The sequence below is a fragment of the Diabrotica virgifera genome, chromosome 8, assembly GCF_917563875.1.
Source record: "Diabrotica virgifera virgifera chromosome 8, PGI_DIABVI_V3a".
NCBI classification, from domain to species: Eukaryota; Metazoa; Arthropoda; class Insecta; order Coleoptera; family Chrysomelidae; genus Diabrotica; species Diabrotica virgifera.
This window is the reverse complement of record NC_065450.1, coordinates 117,347,357-117,365,790: the sequence shown is the minus strand read 5'-3', so window position 1 is coordinate 117,365,790 and position 18,434 is coordinate 117,347,357. Positions and strand designations below refer to the sequence as shown.

General features: G+C 32.5%; 1 protein-coding gene across 2 annotated transcripts in view; it reads right to left on the bottom strand.

The window, feature by feature from the left end:
- Positions 1–18,434, bottom strand: part of LOC114336054 (dedicator of cytokinesis protein 3) — a 403,673-nt gene that overhangs the window by 67,860 nt on the left and 317,379 nt on the right. Inside the window, exons 14-19 of one of the 2 annotated variants that reach the window (XM_050659323.1) lie at positions 16,902–17,192; positions 15,004–15,163; positions 14,668–14,902; positions 9,129–9,146; positions 8,875–9,037; positions 5,127–5,366 (exon numbers count right to left, since the gene is read on the bottom strand). In XM_050659323.1, coding sequence (XP_050515280.1) covers positions 5,127–5,366; positions 8,875–9,037; positions 9,129–9,146; positions 14,668–14,902; positions 15,004–15,163; positions 16,902–17,192 — 1,107 coding nt within the window. The remainder of the gene's footprint in view (positions 1–5,126; positions 5,367–8,874; positions 9,038–9,128; positions 9,147–14,667; positions 14,903–15,003; positions 15,164–16,901; positions 17,193–18,434) is intronic. The other variant, XM_050659324.1, reaches the window with a different exon arrangement.

Below are 18,434 nucleotides of genomic sequence, written 5' to 3'. Positions count from 1 at the left end.
CTCTACAACAAATTTAATATACCTCCGGAATTAGAAAACTGAAAAATGCTCATGTAGCAAGAACAGTGCAATGAATGGGGAGGGATACATGAGTGATCTTTTTGACGATGATTCTCGAGAAAATGCTACATATACACATACACATACTGAACTCGACCTGTGACAATCGATTAGACAGAGGTCCCAGTATACTGAACTCGGAAGTCAGAAAAGCAGTGCAGCAAGATAATAAAGCGCCTGGACCAGGTCAAATCCTTGCAGAGTACTTAAACTTTTGGACGAGGAAAACATTACCTACTTTTAGGACAACACGACGGAAAATACGCAGGAGGAAATGAAAATTCATGAAGGTTTTAGAAAATTGTGAACATTATGACGGCCAAGATCTGAATACGGACACGGCATTTAAAGAGGGTATGTAAAAAAAAAAGTGAAAGTTACAACATAACAAATATTCTTCGTCTGGTAGTGTGTACTTTCAGTATATTTGGGTCATCGCTCTTCGCTAACAACGATTTAACTACAGTTGAGTCCCTGAATCTTTACCCGTACGTCATCATTTAAAGCATACGAAATAAGTCGATGATAAATCGGAAATTGAAATTTACTAAACGCAACAGCAAGTCACTTACTGTCACTTGCTGTTGCGTTTAGTAAATTTCAATTTCCGACTTAGCATCGACTTATTTCGTATGCTTTAAATAAGTGGTTCTCAACCTGAGGGCGCGCCCCCCTGGATGGCGTGAGAGAATTTCAGGGAAGGCGTGAGGGTACAAAGAAAAAAAAAATAAAAATTAAAAAATATATATTTTGTTAAAAAACAAAATATTTTGTATTTCGTATTTTTATTTTGTTTAGAAATATTTCTTTATTTAAACGTGATTAAAATCGTTTTACTCTAACACACAACCTGAGTTAAACACGACAGTCTTGTGTATGGCAACATCGTAGGAGCGCAAAATATATTTACCAACACTGTATTGCAAGCACTCCTGGCCTGAGTTCAGTGACTCCGTCTCATGCGTCAGTCTCAGTCGACAGCGTCTGTGTGCTGTTTGTAGCAATCAGTGTAATCGCTATTTAATAACAGAGTTATTGTTTGTGAATTATTTAATAGTGTTGTGTAACAGCTTTAAAAATGGTTAAGTCACTTCCAAAGAAAAGATTGTATTCAGACGATTATATCAAGTATGGTTTTACCTTTATGGAGAAAAACGGCAGTCGTTTACCTCAGTGTGTCAACTGCCATGCTGCTCTTAGTAATGATGCAATGCGCCCCGGACGTTTGGAACGGCATCTAATTACAAACCATTCTTCTTTGAAAGATAAAGGCTCAGAATTTTTTATTGTAAAAAAAAAGCAGCCTAAAACGTATGAAACTTGACTCTACTGCAAATTTTCGTGTTGAAAATGAGAAAGCTGTGGAAGCATCATACAAAATAGCACTTTTGATAGTTAAAGACAAGAAACCACATACTATCGGTGAGTCACTAATTAAACCTTGTTTACTTATTGCTTGTAGTACCGTACTTAGTGAAGACAGTTGTAAGAAAGTAGAAAAAATTTCTCTCTCAAACGACACAGTAAAACGTAGAATTGATGACATGGCTCTGGATTTGAAAAATCAACTATTGCAAAAATTTAAAGGTTCACCGTTTTTTTCTTTGCATTGTGACGAAACAACTGATATTTCAAAGAATGCGCAGTTATTGTTTTACTGTCGATTTATTGACAGAAAACGGTTCCTGGAGGAAATATTGTTTTCAACATCTCTTGAAACAACAACTAAAGCCATTGACATATTTTCTGCTCTTGAAGATTTTTTAGTAATCAATGAACTTCCATGGGAGAAAGTAATTGGCATATGTACTGATGGGGCCCAAGCCATGACAGGATGTCGATCTGGATTTATGGAATTGGCAAAAAAGAAGAACCCTAGGATAATTGGTTCTCACTGCATTATTCACAGAGCTTTAGCTAGTCAGACTTTACCTGAACCTCTCAACGTCACATTAAACTTAGCAATTAAAATAGTTAACCACATCAAATCCAGCGCATTAAACACTAGGCTCTTTCAGGCACTATGTCAAGAACTGAATAGTGATCAGGAAACCCTCCTGTTTCACACAGAAGTCCGGTGGTTATCCAAAGTAAATATGCTTGCAAGATTATTCAATTTAAAGTCAGAAGTTAAAATTTTGTTAATGACTTCAAAACAAGAAGATCTTCACAAAAGATTTACAGATGATAAAAATATCTTTTACTTGGCTTATTTGTCTAACTTTTTTGAGACACTTAGTGTCCTGAATCTGAAGCTTCAAGGCCATAAATACCTCTTAAACGCTTATGATGCAATTAAGGGGTTTTTAGAAAAAATATCGCTTTGGCAACGCCGCCTTCACAGTTCCAAGCCAAACTTTTCCTCTTTTCCTAAACTGAACGACCTCCTCGATGATATTCAAACCCTTCCACTACATCTAGTTTCGGATTTGAAAGACGTCATATCACGGCATTTGGAAGAACTGAAAAATCAAATTCGAAAGTACTTTCCAGATGTTAGCTCGGAAAACTGGGAATTTAAGTTGACAAGAGATTCTTTTCATATCGAAGTTGACATTCTTCCAGTTAACCTTCAAGAGCAGGCAATGGCAGCTAATCTGGAAAGCTCAACGTAGGTGGCGCTCGTGTAGTTGGAGGTCGTGTCAATTTACGTCAATACTTGAAATCAATCTATTTCCAAGTAAATATTGCATATTTGTTTCGCTGTGTGAATTAAACTTGAGAAAATAAAATCCCTCAATGTTGTGCTGTGCATTTGTGCTCATCGAGAACATCAGGACACAGATTTCCCAAAGATATTCTGATGAGAAAAAAGTGGTAGCAATAAGAAGGGATAAATATGTGCCGAGAATAAATGCATGTATCTGCAATAAACATTTTGTTGAAACAGATTAAGTATTGCCCCCAGATTCGACTGTAAAAATAGAATACTTCACTATAAAATTCAGATCAAAATTTATTATAAACGCACGGATTAAGATATGCAATTTTATATACATTTACACTGTTGCCACATCTACAATCGCTTTTTATGGAGTGAACATGTAAAAAAATTTATATTTGAAGTAATAATATAGAAAAATGTGAAATACTAATTTTAAATATTTCTCAAGTTCTCAATATTTTTTAGTGACTAAAACATAACCTGACCAAACCTAACCTAGCGTCATCGAAAATAATATAAAAAAGTTAATAACTGAACATTTTAGTGATATATTATCTTTAAAAAGTGCTTTAAAATTACTAAAACATAACCTGAGCAAACCTAACCTAATCGAAAATAATATAAATAAGTTAATAACTGAAAATTTAAGTGACCTAGTACCATTAAAATATTCTTTAGTGACTAAAACATAACCTGATCAAACCTAACCCTAATTTTTTCTAATTTCACCTTAAATTTAAGGTCGCCTTTCACGTAGACAAACACCCAAATAATTATACTTAATTAAATTAACACATTCTATATTTCCATAAGGAATTATAATTTTTTTTAAATAAGACAACATTGCAGAATCAACTGCGCTCACCCCATGGTTAAACCAAATTTACACCAAATGCGCAACTGTCATGGCAGCCATATTTTGAAAATATCACATTTTTAAATAAAATAAACACAAAAATTAATGCTGAGCGCACTTAATTGTGAATTTTAAATTGATAAAAAAAGTAAGGCAGATGGTGGTTTTATTTTGGTTTTGAACAGTTTTATTCATGAAATCATCGCAACAAATTGCACTCGATTTCTAAAATTATTATCGAATTTTTGCCCTCATGACACTTTGACATAATTATTATACACAGTTGTCAGACTCGTGTGGGGAGTTAATCAATACCAAATAAATACCCTCTGAGCTATAGAAATAAAACATTGAGACGATGATTAATATAGTTTATCATTCGATAAGTGTTTCCTTTTTCCAGTAACTCTCGCATCCCTTCTGAATTCGTTTTTCAACGCACAAACAGTCTCCAAGATCCGTATATTTCGGCCATAATTTATTATTTATTAAATCGTAATCAAAAACACCATATACAAACTTCACGAATAGTCAAAACTTTGACCTCCAACTACACTAGCGCCGCCAGGCGGGAGCAACGGCGTACATAGGTGCCATTGACCTAAAATGTGATTCACAATCAAAAGCAGATTTTGCAGACATGGACTTGGAAGAATTTTGGTTAACCTACTTTCCTGTTTACCCAGAAGTGGCTTTAGTATCTGCGAAGTTATTAGTCCAGTTTTCATCCACATATCTTTGCGGATCTGGTTTTTCTGCATTGGCGTATATAAAATCAAAATACCGTTAAAGGCTGGACGTTGAAAGTGACTTGAGGTGTGCTCTGACACAGTTTCAACCAAATATCGAAAAACTTGTCAAGAACCGACAATGCCAACCCTCTCATTGAAAGTGCAAAAACTGATATTTGATTTTTTGATTATTCTTTTTCTCAAATAAATACACAATGTTAAGTTTAATGAGACATCAAATAAACTTTCCTATTTAAATATATCTGGATTTTTATTTTGCATCCCAGCTTTTGCTAACGTAGAGTTAGCATCGTCAGTTTCACAATTTCACTGTTCTAACTTGAACCAACCAATTATTGACTGGAGGGGAGGCGTGAGCTATCTTCAGTGTTCAAAGGGGGCGCCAGTGCTAAAAGTTGAGAACCGCTGCTTTAAATGATGACGCACGGGTAAAGATTCAGGCACTCAACTGTATATAAGGTTATTACATAATAATACAATTTAAATTGAGCGTTATTAAAGATATGACACTGGCGAAAATGATTACATAAAAATACAAACGTAATGAAGACATCACAAAAATTGTTGAAAAATGTTGGTAAAACATAGAATACAATAAACGAAATAGAAATCTTGTTGGGCCAATAATATCTGAAAGTACAGAATGAAGGAAATAAATAAAACAACAATATCCTATAGTATCTAATAATCGTGTTAAACTTTAAACTGTTGGTCTCAAATAACGCTAGTGGTTCCAAAACAAAAAGTTCAATGGGTAAATAATGTATTTTTTTGCAATTAAATTTACACTTACCTTTCCTTTGTCAAAATAATTAATAATTTGTCTGTAAAGTAATTCCTTAACTTGACACTCTGAGTGTCCGGGATAGTTATTATCAGATATCTGATTATTATTCCAATTCAACTGGTCAGCGTGAAGTTTTAAAGTAAAGGCAGCTTCTGTGTAATTCTCAGCAGATAAATGTAAGTCGTGTAATTTCCTAATGTATCGAAGGTACATTTCTTTGCGATTAATTTCATTTTTGTAAAAGTTCTAAAAACAATAAAAATTTTACAGTTTTAGGTGAACATATAGTTGATAAAGTCAAGTTGTATATAACTTATATCTTCGAACATATAATTCGACAAATATATAATTCAAATTTCGACATATAATTACAAATCCGTTGCAATTTTTGTAATTGAGGTACATACCGAAAGTTAAATGCATAGGTACTCGAAAGCATTTATCTGCATACCAAATTACTAAAAATTCAAAAGTGAGTTCGTAATCATGGTTAGCCAATTATTATTTAAATTGTGATGATACAGAATTATTTCTTTTAACCTTCCGATGACCAACCTTTTTTTGTTACACGGATGACCAACGGGGGTAAAAAATGACCCCAAGTCAAAAATGACAATTGACAAAAATATGAAGTTGTTTTAAGAAATGTAATAATGTATTCGTAATTTTAATGTTACTATTGTATCAATAAATTATAAATAAACATTAGTAAAACATATTTTTAATTACAACTGAACAAAACAGGAATCATCATTCTGAACTTAGAACTTAAGAAATTTTAAAATATATACTAATTACGTCGCCACAGGTTTAACAAACAATTTTTTTTTTCAATATTGAAATGTTTCTTACATACAATTCCACATAATAGACGGTATTTACTTAATATAAAATTGGAATATGGAAGTCCAAGGGAGTTCGTCTTTGACCCCAAATTCAGAAAATATTTTTTTTTCGTAAAATATAGGGAATTTTTTTTATTACAAAATATGAGGGTATCTAGAATAATATTAAAGTCAAATAAAAAAATAATGAGTTAAAATATTTCTGAATTTATTAAATAAAAACATGCATTGGGGTTCAAATTTACCCCCCTTGGTCATCCGAAGGTTAATACAATTTAATACCGAAGGTTTATGTAAATGTTATGTTTTTGATGCATGTTTTCATTCAGTTTTCAATCACCATATTTTCTAGCTATTTGTTCTAATTTTGCGATGATTTTACTCAGTTTTGTCTGGATCGTATTAGAAAATGCCAGACCATTCGTGAATCTGTCTGTTTGTAGGTGTTCGCTACAATATATCGTTTCCACCTCACTCTTATTAATAACTATCTCCTCCCCATTCCTTTAGCCCTTGCCACGGCGTGGTCGTGTTGATACTTTAAATATTGTTAGCTTACTGTCTCCACTGACTGCGATCCTGTGGACGGCTTCATGTAGGGGATTTTCCCACCAGAGTATTCATTTGGTCTGCCCATCGTGTTGGAGACCTTCCTCTTGATCTTCGATCTTCTAGTACCAATAGTTCTGTGGTACCTATTATTCGTATGATCGTACAACTACACAAAGATACCAAATCTATCAAAAATTAAAAGAGGAATTAGACAAAGAGACACGTTATCTTCCAAACTCTTTACGGCAGTACTGGAACGTGCTTTCAAACAATTGGAGTAGGACGCCAAAGGAATCAAAAACACAATACATGACAAACCTGGTACCAAGCGAAAATCCAAAAGTTGACTGCAATGAAATAGCATTGGTTTATAAATATAAATACTTAGGCCATTAAATCCAAATTGCCAGGGACAATCAAACTGCCGAACTACAAAGAAGAATCACCTTAGCATGGGCAGCATATGGAGCTCTATCAAACATCTTTAAGAGCAACATGCCAAATTATCTAAAAAAGAAAACGTTCGACCAATGTGTGCTTCCAATCATAACGTTGTTCTGAAGCTACTTCCTTGTGGCATTTTTATAATTAACTATTTAGATGGGAAATAAGCCACAATTAAATTGAAAAAAATAATTTTATTAACGTTTCAACGCCCAAATCGGGTGTCGTTGTCAAAATACAAAATACTACTAAATTAAACAAAAAAATGTTGTTGCTTAGTAAAAAATTCTTCTAATAATTTATTTAATCTGATTCATTTATATCGGCAATTCAGACATATATTATACATTTTAAAGTAGAAGACTTTAAAATGATATTGCCAATATTTATGGGTTGCGTTCCTGGGACGACTTTACTGAAAGATAGTTCATTTGATTACATGAAAGAACCCCAACTCAAGAATATCCGCCACAAAAAAAATCATGGCATGTGATCTGTCTTTAAAAAGATCACCAAATGCAACAGTAAAATTCTCGCGTAAGAGATTCCATAACAAATCACGAGGGAAAACCAGGAAAAAACCTCGTGCTACTACCCCGATATCGTAAGTATTTGGTCTTACATTTAGTTTACTCTCAAAACTAATACCAAATTTTGACTTTAATATATTGTTTAAATTATAAATAATATTAATAATACATATATAAGTAATACTAAAATATAAAATATGTACTAACTCGATATGTTATTGACTTACTAATCGTGGTATTTTCTTTCTATTGACTTAATCTTTCAGTATGGGTAACCACATCCTACTGCATTCTACCGAGGAATTTGCAAGTATAATATATGTCTGAATTGCCGATATAAATGAGTCAGATTAAATAAATTATTAGAAGAATTTTTTACTAAGCCACAACATTTTTGTTTAATTTAGTAGTATTTTGTATTTTGCCAACCACACCCGATTTGGGTGTTGAAACGTTAATAAAATTATTTTTTTCAATTTAATTGTGGCTTATTTCCCATCCAGTCATAACGTATGGTGCCGAAACACTATCGTTAATCCAGGTCATAGCAACCAAACTTAGTGTGGCCCAAAGAAGAATGGAACGGTCACTACTTGGATGAATAGACAGGGTTAGAAACGAAGAAATCAGAAGAAGGACAGCCGTCACAGATGTCATCATAGAGCGAACAGCATGGCTGGTGGAATTGGGCGGGCCATATGGCCAGAACGAACGACGGGAGGTGGACCCAAAAATTACAGTGTGGAGACCACGGGCAGACCAGAAGTAGAGGTAGACCACCTACACGAGGAATAGACGATGTCAAAAGAGTCGCTGAAAATTGGTTGCAGGAAACTCAAGACCAAGACAGAACTGGAAGAATTTAGGAGAAACCTATGTTCAACTTTGGATGCAGAAGGCTGAATTATGATAATGGTGATGACCCATTATGCTCGGTTCACTTTTTTTAATAGCCTGTCTTTTATATAAAGCTCTTCCAGAATTGGCAGGTTGGTTATATGTTCTGTCCAGGACACACATATAATTCTTCTGTAGATGCACATTGCGATATTTCTTCTATAGGCTTTGATCTTACTTCTACCATTTTTTTGAGAGTTCATATTTCAGCTGCGTATTTATCAATGGGAAAAATAAGGGCATTGACCAACCTGAGCTTAGTATTCCTTGTTATTGTTCGCTTTTTTCATATTTTAATTTCTTAAATAAAATGCAAAAATTATAATAGAATAGAATTATACCGTTGCGAATAGTTCTAGTTACGAACTGTCGATGTTACGAAGTGTCGCCGTTACAAATTGACGGCGTTACGGATTGTCCGTTACCACGAGTGCGGTTACGAACCGTCGCGTTACGAGATGTCATGGAACCGCCAACATTACTTACCAGGAGATTAAATGTACAGGACATTCTCTTGTCACGGTTCTTGTTTCCTTGAATAACATTTCTGTAATCTAGTAGGCGCTCCAGAAGTCGTGTTATGGAACTTATAAAAGCAACACCGCTTTCTTTCCAAACTGGTTCCTCGGACTGCACCCGATCTAGCAAACTGAAGATGTTTTCGAAATTAGATAAAGAAATGCTATTAATTTGGAATTAAATTTTAATGTAATACAACATAAACATATTTTTGTACTTACACTGCGCTCAAATGTTCCCTTTCGAATGCAATAAACAAAAATATTTAATAAGAAATTGTAAGACATTAGACGATATAATTTAATAATAACCTAACAATGCAATCGATATCGATACTGTTTCCTCCGAATAATAATAGAAATAGTATCGAATTAAGTTAAAATTAAAAATGAATTTATTTAGAAAAATCAAAAATAGATAAGGAAAGAAATGATCAACATGTATTTCTAAATAGACTGCGCATCTAAAATTTTACTCCTTCTAGCTTAGCATGATCATTAATAATGACTGATGAGCGCCATTTGGAGAAATAATTTTAACTAGGATCATGAGACAAGTAACACACGAAAGCTCTTTTCAACGACACCTATATAATAGAGATTTATGAATCGAGGTCAAGACCGTTTACTTATTAACGCTTTCAGTGTCCATGCCGACAGTGTGTCGGTACGAGGTTTTCATCAAGGGTGCCGACAACGCATGAGTGTCGGCGGTAGTTCTGCGTTACTAAATGAACAATTTAAGTATGTGGTACCAGCCATGTGGCGTTTGTGCAAGATGGGCACTGAACTTGTTAATGAAACCTGAAGTGTGGTATTGTATGCAGAAATGCCGTTAGAATCGCGAGAAAAATATTTTAAATTGACTTAAACAAGACTTTATGACTACAAATAATTGAATTATTATGGTGCCTTTTGTTGAAAATATATCAAATAGAATTGTAAAAACGGTATTTTGGTTTCACATTTTATAGATGTCTATTGAGAAGGTACCTAAAAAGATTTATAGTAATTGGATATTTCACATTCCTGTTTTGAGTTGGCCCCTGCACACTACTCTATAGCGTCAAGTGGGTTGCATATTATTGATTAATTAATAGCCATGATAACATGGCGCAGTGATAACTTGATACAGTGAACCTACAAACGCAGGAAGAGGTACAAAATTAACAAGGTTTGTAAAAGTCTTATAATAAAAGTAGATCAAAATGCAGGTAATATTATGTTTATAGGGAACTAGCTACAGTTGATTGTAATGACAATTACATTTTTACCTAAAAAATATTTGATGCTTCGATTTCCACTCCGGAAATCTGTTTCAAAAAATATTAAAGAAAAGAAATTGTGTTGGAGAAAAACATATAACCCCCAAGTTGTTGTTCAGGTTGTTTTATCGATAGTTAAAAAATTGAGTTTTGCAGTACTTGCCTATGGTGTTTTTGGCAACAGTCATACTTTGGCTGAAGAGATATGAGGGTGGACATTTTATGCCCTATGATACATCAAATTCTGATTATTTTGCGTGTTTGTGCATTATTTCTATGTGTTTTGCGATTCTGTGTTTGGGAGTGTGTTCTTACATTGTGCATTTGTGTGTTGCATATGCATTGTGTATAATTGAGACCTGTTGTAAAGGATTTATATTAGCATCCAAAAAATAAGAGTATTTAATCGATGTAATTTTTAAAAGTTTAATGTTTGGATTTCGTAAGTGGGTGGCATTGATTTATGTAATCTAGGTCACACATATTGAAAACAGAAAGTCAACAATTATTCTATTATTAGTAATTCACGGTCACATTAGACAAACAGTAAATTATAACAAGCAAATACAATTTATTTAGGTATACATAAAAAGATAGGGAGATTATTCATTATTCAGAAACAGACTTGGTTAGAGTCCAGACAGGGTTCACCCATCCAACACCAACTAGTTACTGTCATACGTAGTGAGTTAAATAAATATATTCAAGTACATGCCCACATAACAATGATGTTCGCATCATGTTCTAAGCATGTCCTACCAACATTCGTCGAAGTATATCCTTTTTAGTATATGCGTAGTACAAGCATAGCATGTACCATAAAAAACATTCTAGATTTCATGTTCTTTGCATGTGCTTCAAAGAATATTCTTGCACCGAATATACTGAGCACATTCGTGTACGTAGTATCTGCAAGACCACTAATCGTCTGGATAAACGAGAATGAAACACATCAAAAACAGAGATTTCGATAAATCACAGATATGAAAACATGCCTGGGACAATGAACACAGAACACAGTGATAAGGTGCATCAATAAGCATGAAGGAAACAGACACGAAAAAGAGAAAAATCGAAGACGAAGCCCTCGTCCTACTAAATAAAGAAGAATGTATAGCAAACCCATCAGAAGAATGCAACACACTTTAGTTGCCAATACTTAAAGAAGAAGTGAACATCAATAATATACCAACAATAGCGGATAAGAAAATGTGAAATACAGGTCTTAATCACACACAATAAATATGCAACCCACATACGAGCATAGACAATTTGCTATTAATAGAATAAAAATTCACAATTTAAGAACACTTTAAACACAGAATCACAAAGCACATAGAAATAAGGCATAAGCATACAAAATAATCAAAATTTAATGTATCATTGGGCATAAAACTTCCACCCTAAAATCTTCTCAGCCAAAGCATGACCAACAACACCATAGGCTTGTATGTCAACTCAATTTTTTAACTTTTGATAAAGCATAACCTCAAAAACAACTTCGCGGTTGTATATTTTTCCAACAAAATTTCATTTCTTTATTAATACTTTTTGAAAACAATTTCCGGAGTGGAAATCGAAACGTCAACTATTTTTTATGTAAAAATATAATTGTCATTACAATCAACTGTGTCTAACCCCATATAAATATAATATTACCTTAAGACATGCTACAACAAAAGAGTTTCAGACCCTTAACAAAATGCAGATGCTAAAACAACCGAAGACAATGTCAGTGAGTAGAAATATGGCAGTAAATTGGAACATATTTAAAAATTTATTTGAACTGAATAGTATAACAACGTGATTTGTCAGGGCATTCGAAGCGACGATTCCGACACCGACTTCAGACGGCAGTTACAGTTGTTACCATGACATACGTATTTACTTTGCACTATTATTATTAGCAACTGACGTTCTGCCTGACAGCAATTGCAGTTAGATGTCGGAATCAGTCTCATACAAATTAATAGTGGAAAGTACCTACATAACAATGATGTTCGCATCATGTTCAAAGCATATACTACCAACATTCAACAGAGTATATTCTTTTTAGTACATGTGTAGTACAAACATAGCATGTACCAAAAAAACATTCTAAATTTCATGTTCTTTGCAAATACTTCTAAAATATACAAAGAATATTCTCATACCGAATATACTGAGCACATTCGTGTACGTAGTATCTCAGAATATTCGTAAAAGTATATTCTTGGAATATACCTTCGTCGAATATCGAATATTCTTTAAAAGTATGTGCTTCACACATACTTGTACGTATGTACTTTTAAAATATCTTAAAAAGAATATGTATGTATAGGAAGAATAATGTTAGCCTTATAGATTATCAACTTGTTATTTTTAGAATAATTAATAAAATGTATGTATGTTGGTATCCTGGACTAACTCATTTCTTAAAATTGTTTTAATTGTAGGTATGGTAAAAAAGTTTAAAAATTAATTTGTATTAAAGAAAAAAAATCGTTTTCATAATAATTTAAATGAATTTAAAATTTTGATTTTACCATGAGTATTTTTACATCGTTGGAATTTAGGTACATTCAATTGCTGTTTATAAAAGAATACAACATCCACCATGTTAATCACGATCGTAAAAGTTCGGATTAATGCAAACGAAAATGACCCTTCTTATTCTACCTGCATAGGAATTAACAAAGGTTTTATGAAAACGCAAACACTAAACAGGCACAGTGCACAGGCATTTGTATCCAATCTATTCTGTGTTAGGACGAAGAAGAACGACAAAGTATCTATACTAGGAACTAGGACTAGAAACATACATAATCTCTTTATTTTGTTTGCGGTGCTTGAAAATATTAAATTCATTTTGGTAACTGAATACTACTTACAATAGTAGGTAAGTACAAAATATATAAATTTTAGTTATAGTTTAGTTTCGCTAAATATTATATAATATTTATATTTAGGTATTAAATTTATATATTCAGCATGTTTATTTTGATATGCACATAATACCTAAATATAATATATTATACTGACCTATATAATATTTATATAAATAACTAAAATTTATATGTACATACCTACTTACTTTTTAAGTAATATTGTAAAATGTACTAATTACATTCTCGTATGCAATTTGAATATGTAAATATGACAGTTGGTAGAACCTAGGATAAGATTTAGGTGATGCTGAAAACATACTTCTGAGCAATATAGCCCTTGCTTGGAATATTCTTAAAAGTATATTCTTCCCATATACTAAAAAGATGTGCGGTAGTATATTCTAAGTATATAAATAAAAGGTTTATAGCGCTTCCTTGGAATATTCTAAAGAGTATATTCTTGGTTTATACTGAACAGAAGTGCGGTAGTACATTCTAAGTATATGGTAATGGTAATTACGCATATTCTCAGCATATACTTTTTCTGAAAAGTATGTTCTATGAATCTACTAAAAACATGAAATTGTTATGTGAGTAGTGACGTCTGTCACGGCGACAACTGCAACTGCCGTCTTCAGTTGCCGTCTGCCGCCTGCAGCCGATGTCGGAATCGTACCTTAACAGAAATTTTCATAATGTTAAAAGTATCGCAGTGTATTACCAGCTGTAATAAATACGATTTTCGATACTTATTTGTAAAGTAGTATCAGCTACCTAAGAGACTCATTAATATTCAGCTCAGCAGGGTGCTATTATTCGAGGTATGGAATTTCATAAACAAGGGATCTACCTGTTTTATGAAAAGATCCATTTTTATGTAATTTCACACCTTGATCATTAGAACTTCGCTGAGCTGAATAGCGAGTCTCTTAGATAGCTGGTACGGGTATAGCCCCACTATGTTACCAGCCGCCGTTAGTGAACGTTAGGGATATTGCCAATCGTCCAAAAAATTTGATACTAAGATTGTGAGATAATAAGTGCGTTCGCGAGAGCCTGTCGGCGACTAGTCGGCGACAAATTAGGAGCAAAACGCATGCGCACTTTATAAGGATAAATAATATCGTTAATAGATAAATATACAAGGTATATTTACCTAGTATAATTTAATAATTAGTTATTAATATTAATTAAAAGTAAATATACCTTGTATATTTATCTATCTGTCAATCGGATAGCTCGGTGCGACTAGCGGCTGAGAGCACCTTCACTTCGCCATGAGGTATGCTAGTTTAAGCCCAGCCAGGCCATCGGAAAAACAAAAAAGGCTAACGCGTCAGTATAAAATTCTAAATATGAATCTGGCGCTTAGACTAGAATATGCGGGTGTCTGATCGGCCTATGAGGGAGCAGTACGGCAAGGGATAAGGGCTTGCGGCTCGGTGATACTCCCCATAGATCCCTACCGGAAGGGCGTTGACGCCTAAAATACCGGTGTATATATCTATTATATCTATTAACGGTATTATTTTTATTAAGTGAGCTTAGAAATTGTCGGCGACAATTTGTCCACTGTACCCGCGAACGCAACTAATGATTAACACAAAAATGTAAAGCATATAAACTTACATTGTATTAAACAATCGCCTATATTCATCGTCACCTTTGTTTTCTGAGATCAATATGTCTAGTTTGTCAATTAATTCACATTCCACTTGTTTGAAATTACCCCTAGCTTTTTGTTCACATTCCATCATATCGAAAAATATATGCAAAGTTGCCTTCCTCAGTTCTATTTCAGGTACTAATGTAACTTCTAAGAAAGGACCCACCATCGACGGAATAAAATGAAGTTTAAATTCGCCTGAAAAAAAAATTAAAAGGTACAAATCTATCTTTATACATACATAGGAGAGTAATCATAAAAAGTAATAAAAATAACGTTAAATAAAAATGAACAATTACCTAACTGAGACCACATAGATAAAATCTGAAATCCCATAAGAACTCTCATATCTCCATACTTTTCTATTATTTTTTCCCTTTTTACTTCTGAAAACTGTTCTAATTGTAACGAGTCTTGAGTCAGGTAGTCAACACTTAAATTAAAATAGTTGGTCCACAGCTAAAATATTTGTTAATATTTAATAACTATCTACAACAATAACCAATATAGTGCAGTTACTCAAGATTTTCACCTTCAATTTCGTTAAAACTCTATCGATTTTCATGAAAATTTCATGACATGGTACAAACTTGCGCTTTTACCCCGGGGGTGGATGCCAATCCTTCTCGAGGGTGAAAATTATTTTATTAAAAATAACCCCATAAATCGATACAGCTACAAATTCTAAGCAGAATTTGTTATATCAAGGTATTAAAATAAATCAATACTTTTTGAGTTATTCAAAAATTTTAATTTTTCGTGAAAAAAATGCATGTTTGAAAGTGGTTCTTCATAACTAACTCAAAAACTAAAAGCTTTTATAAAAATTGAAGCTAATAAAAAATCGAATAAATTCCTTACTAGAAAAACCTTTTAATATTAATTTAAACTGAGTTATAGGTAATTGAATGTATATTTTTTTGCGAGTTCTCAAATAACGGGAAAACGATGCATTTTATAAAATATACTTTAAACACTTTACAACGTACTTAGAGTACATAGAAATACCCATCAAATGAACTCTAGAAGAAGTTATTAGCATCAAAATTAAGCAAGTTATGATGAAAATAACAGAACCCTTTTTTTTGAAAAAAGGGGAAAATAAAACATACGCCATTTCCAGAAAAATTCAAAATTATATTAATCCCTATAAGACTTTCTTTACTTTAGCATAAATAATGACCTCAAACATTTGACCCCTTTAGACTGAACATTTCTGAAAAAAAAGTATGGTTTAAAAAATCAAAATTTTTCAAATTTTCGTAAATTTTATTTTCTTATGATAATAACTGCAAAAATACTCGATACATAAAAAATAATATAGAACGAAAGTTGAATTTTTTTTAATATATTTCTTTTTTTGTAGGGTAAAATGTAACCGATATAGAAATGTATAAAACCTAAATTTTACTGCGAGAACCATGTAACCGGAACCCTTAAAATAATTATCTTAAAAAAATAAGTGAATTAAAATATTAAATTTAACACTATTTTATATCCCTTGAAATTACCTTTCAAATGGTTTTTGGACGAAACTGATATCATAAGAAATTAACGGAGTGATTCTAAAAAAACACTTTTTTGGAAACATTTTTGGAGCATAAATTTTGATGGTATCAACTTCTTCTGGGGCTCATTTGATAAGTATTTCTGAGTACTTTGACAAGTGTTTAATAAGTATATGTTACAAAATGCATTGTTTTCGGTTATTTAAGCTTGAATATTTAGATTTGAGTACTCGCCGAAAAAAATACATTCGATTACCTGTAACTCACTTTGAGTTGATATTAAAAGGTTTTTCAAGTAAAAAATTTATTCGATTTTTATTAGCTACAATTTTGGTAATAACATTTTTGTAAAAACTTATTGGGCTTTAACATGCATTTTTTTTCACGAAAAATTAAAATCTTTGATCTTTAATAACTCGAAAAGTATTGAATTATTTTAATACCTTTATAACAAATTTTGCTTAGAATTTGTCCGACTATCGATTTAATGAGTTATTTTTAATAAAATAATTTCACCTCCGAGAAGGGACGACATTCGCCTCCAGGGTAAAAGCGCAAGTTCGCACCATGTCACATTTGTTTATTGAGGTATCCTATAAACACTAACCAATTTTCATGAAAATCTATGGAGGTTCACCGAAATTGGAGGTAATAGTTGATTTTTACACATTGTACTAATAAAAACTTACTTCTTTATCGAAGTATCCAGCACGATTATCTAAAAACTTAAAAGCTAACGGTTGAGCAAACTCTTGGAGTGCCTTCAAAATCACATTATTGGTCAACATTTTTATGACTAGCCAATCGGGAGGAAACACCTCCATTCTTACGAGATTTCTAAATACTAAAAAGGCTCTAAGAAGAAAATCTTTGAGTGGTTTTCTATCTTGATGAGGTCCCATTACAACTTCCCATAGTCTTTTATAATGAAACTCGTCAATGAGTTGGAGTATTCCGATCAAACATGCCACTAAACATCCCTAAAATAAATAAAAAAAATTAACGTATATATATATATATATATATATATATATATATATATATATATATATATATATATATTATATATATATATATCCATAACGAAGATATTCTAAAAAATATATTTTTTATTGGATTTATGTTATATCACAACGAATTTTCATCAAGCAAAGCTGTGTAGTAAATCGATTTGGAAAGCCATGATAGCACATTTTTATGGCAAAAGATTGCAATGGTCTTTATACAGGACTGTTCACAGTAGCTTCCTCCTCCTTTTAAGTGCCTTCTCTATTGAAGTTGGCGATCAATATGGCAAATTTATTTACAGTAGCCTACTTTATTTTATCGTGTCAGGACGTGTCATTTATACAGGGTGTCCAGAAACTCTACCGACAAACGAAGACAGGAGATTCCTCATATAATTTTAAGACATTTTAACCCAATTCATCTAGTCCGAAAATGCTTCCTACGGGAGCTAGAGCACTTTGAAGATGGCGTCTTCTAATTAGTTTTTGTTAAATACCTCCAGAACGGTCTATTTAGAAAAACAAAAATTGGTAAGCATATTTATCTTTCAGACATAAATCGATTCCATCTATTGCGAATTTCTAGTACCGGTCATAAGCGTCTGTTTTGGGTACGGCAACGGTTATTTTATCGCATAACTTTTTTGCCTTTAACTTTTAAGCATTTTTGATACTGGATTATTATATCGTGAGATATTCTAGTAATAAAAGGTACTCTTGATTTAAGTCGGTAGAACACACCGTTTTCTAGAAAAATCGATTTGAAAATTTTTCGTTTTTGAATTTGAAAAAAAATTGAAAAAAAAAGTTAAAAAAAAACGGTGTATTTTACCAACTTATACCAAGAGTAACTATAAGTACTAGAATACTTCATAATTTAATAATCTAAAGTAAAAAATTCTTAAAAATTAAAGACAAAAAAGTTATGCGATAAAATAACCCTTGACCTACCCAAAACGGACGCATATGACCGGTACTAGAAATTCGCAATTAATTAAATCGATTTATCTCTGGTTTTTTGGAAATTCAAAAAACGAAAAATTTTCAAATTGATTTTTCTAGAAAACGGTGTGTTCTACCGACTTAAAGCAAGAGTACCTTTTAGTACTAGCATACCTCTTTAATAATCCAGTGTCAAAAATGCTTAATAGTTAAAGATATAAAAGGTATGCGATAAAACAACCGTTGCCCTACCCAAAACGGACGCCTATGACA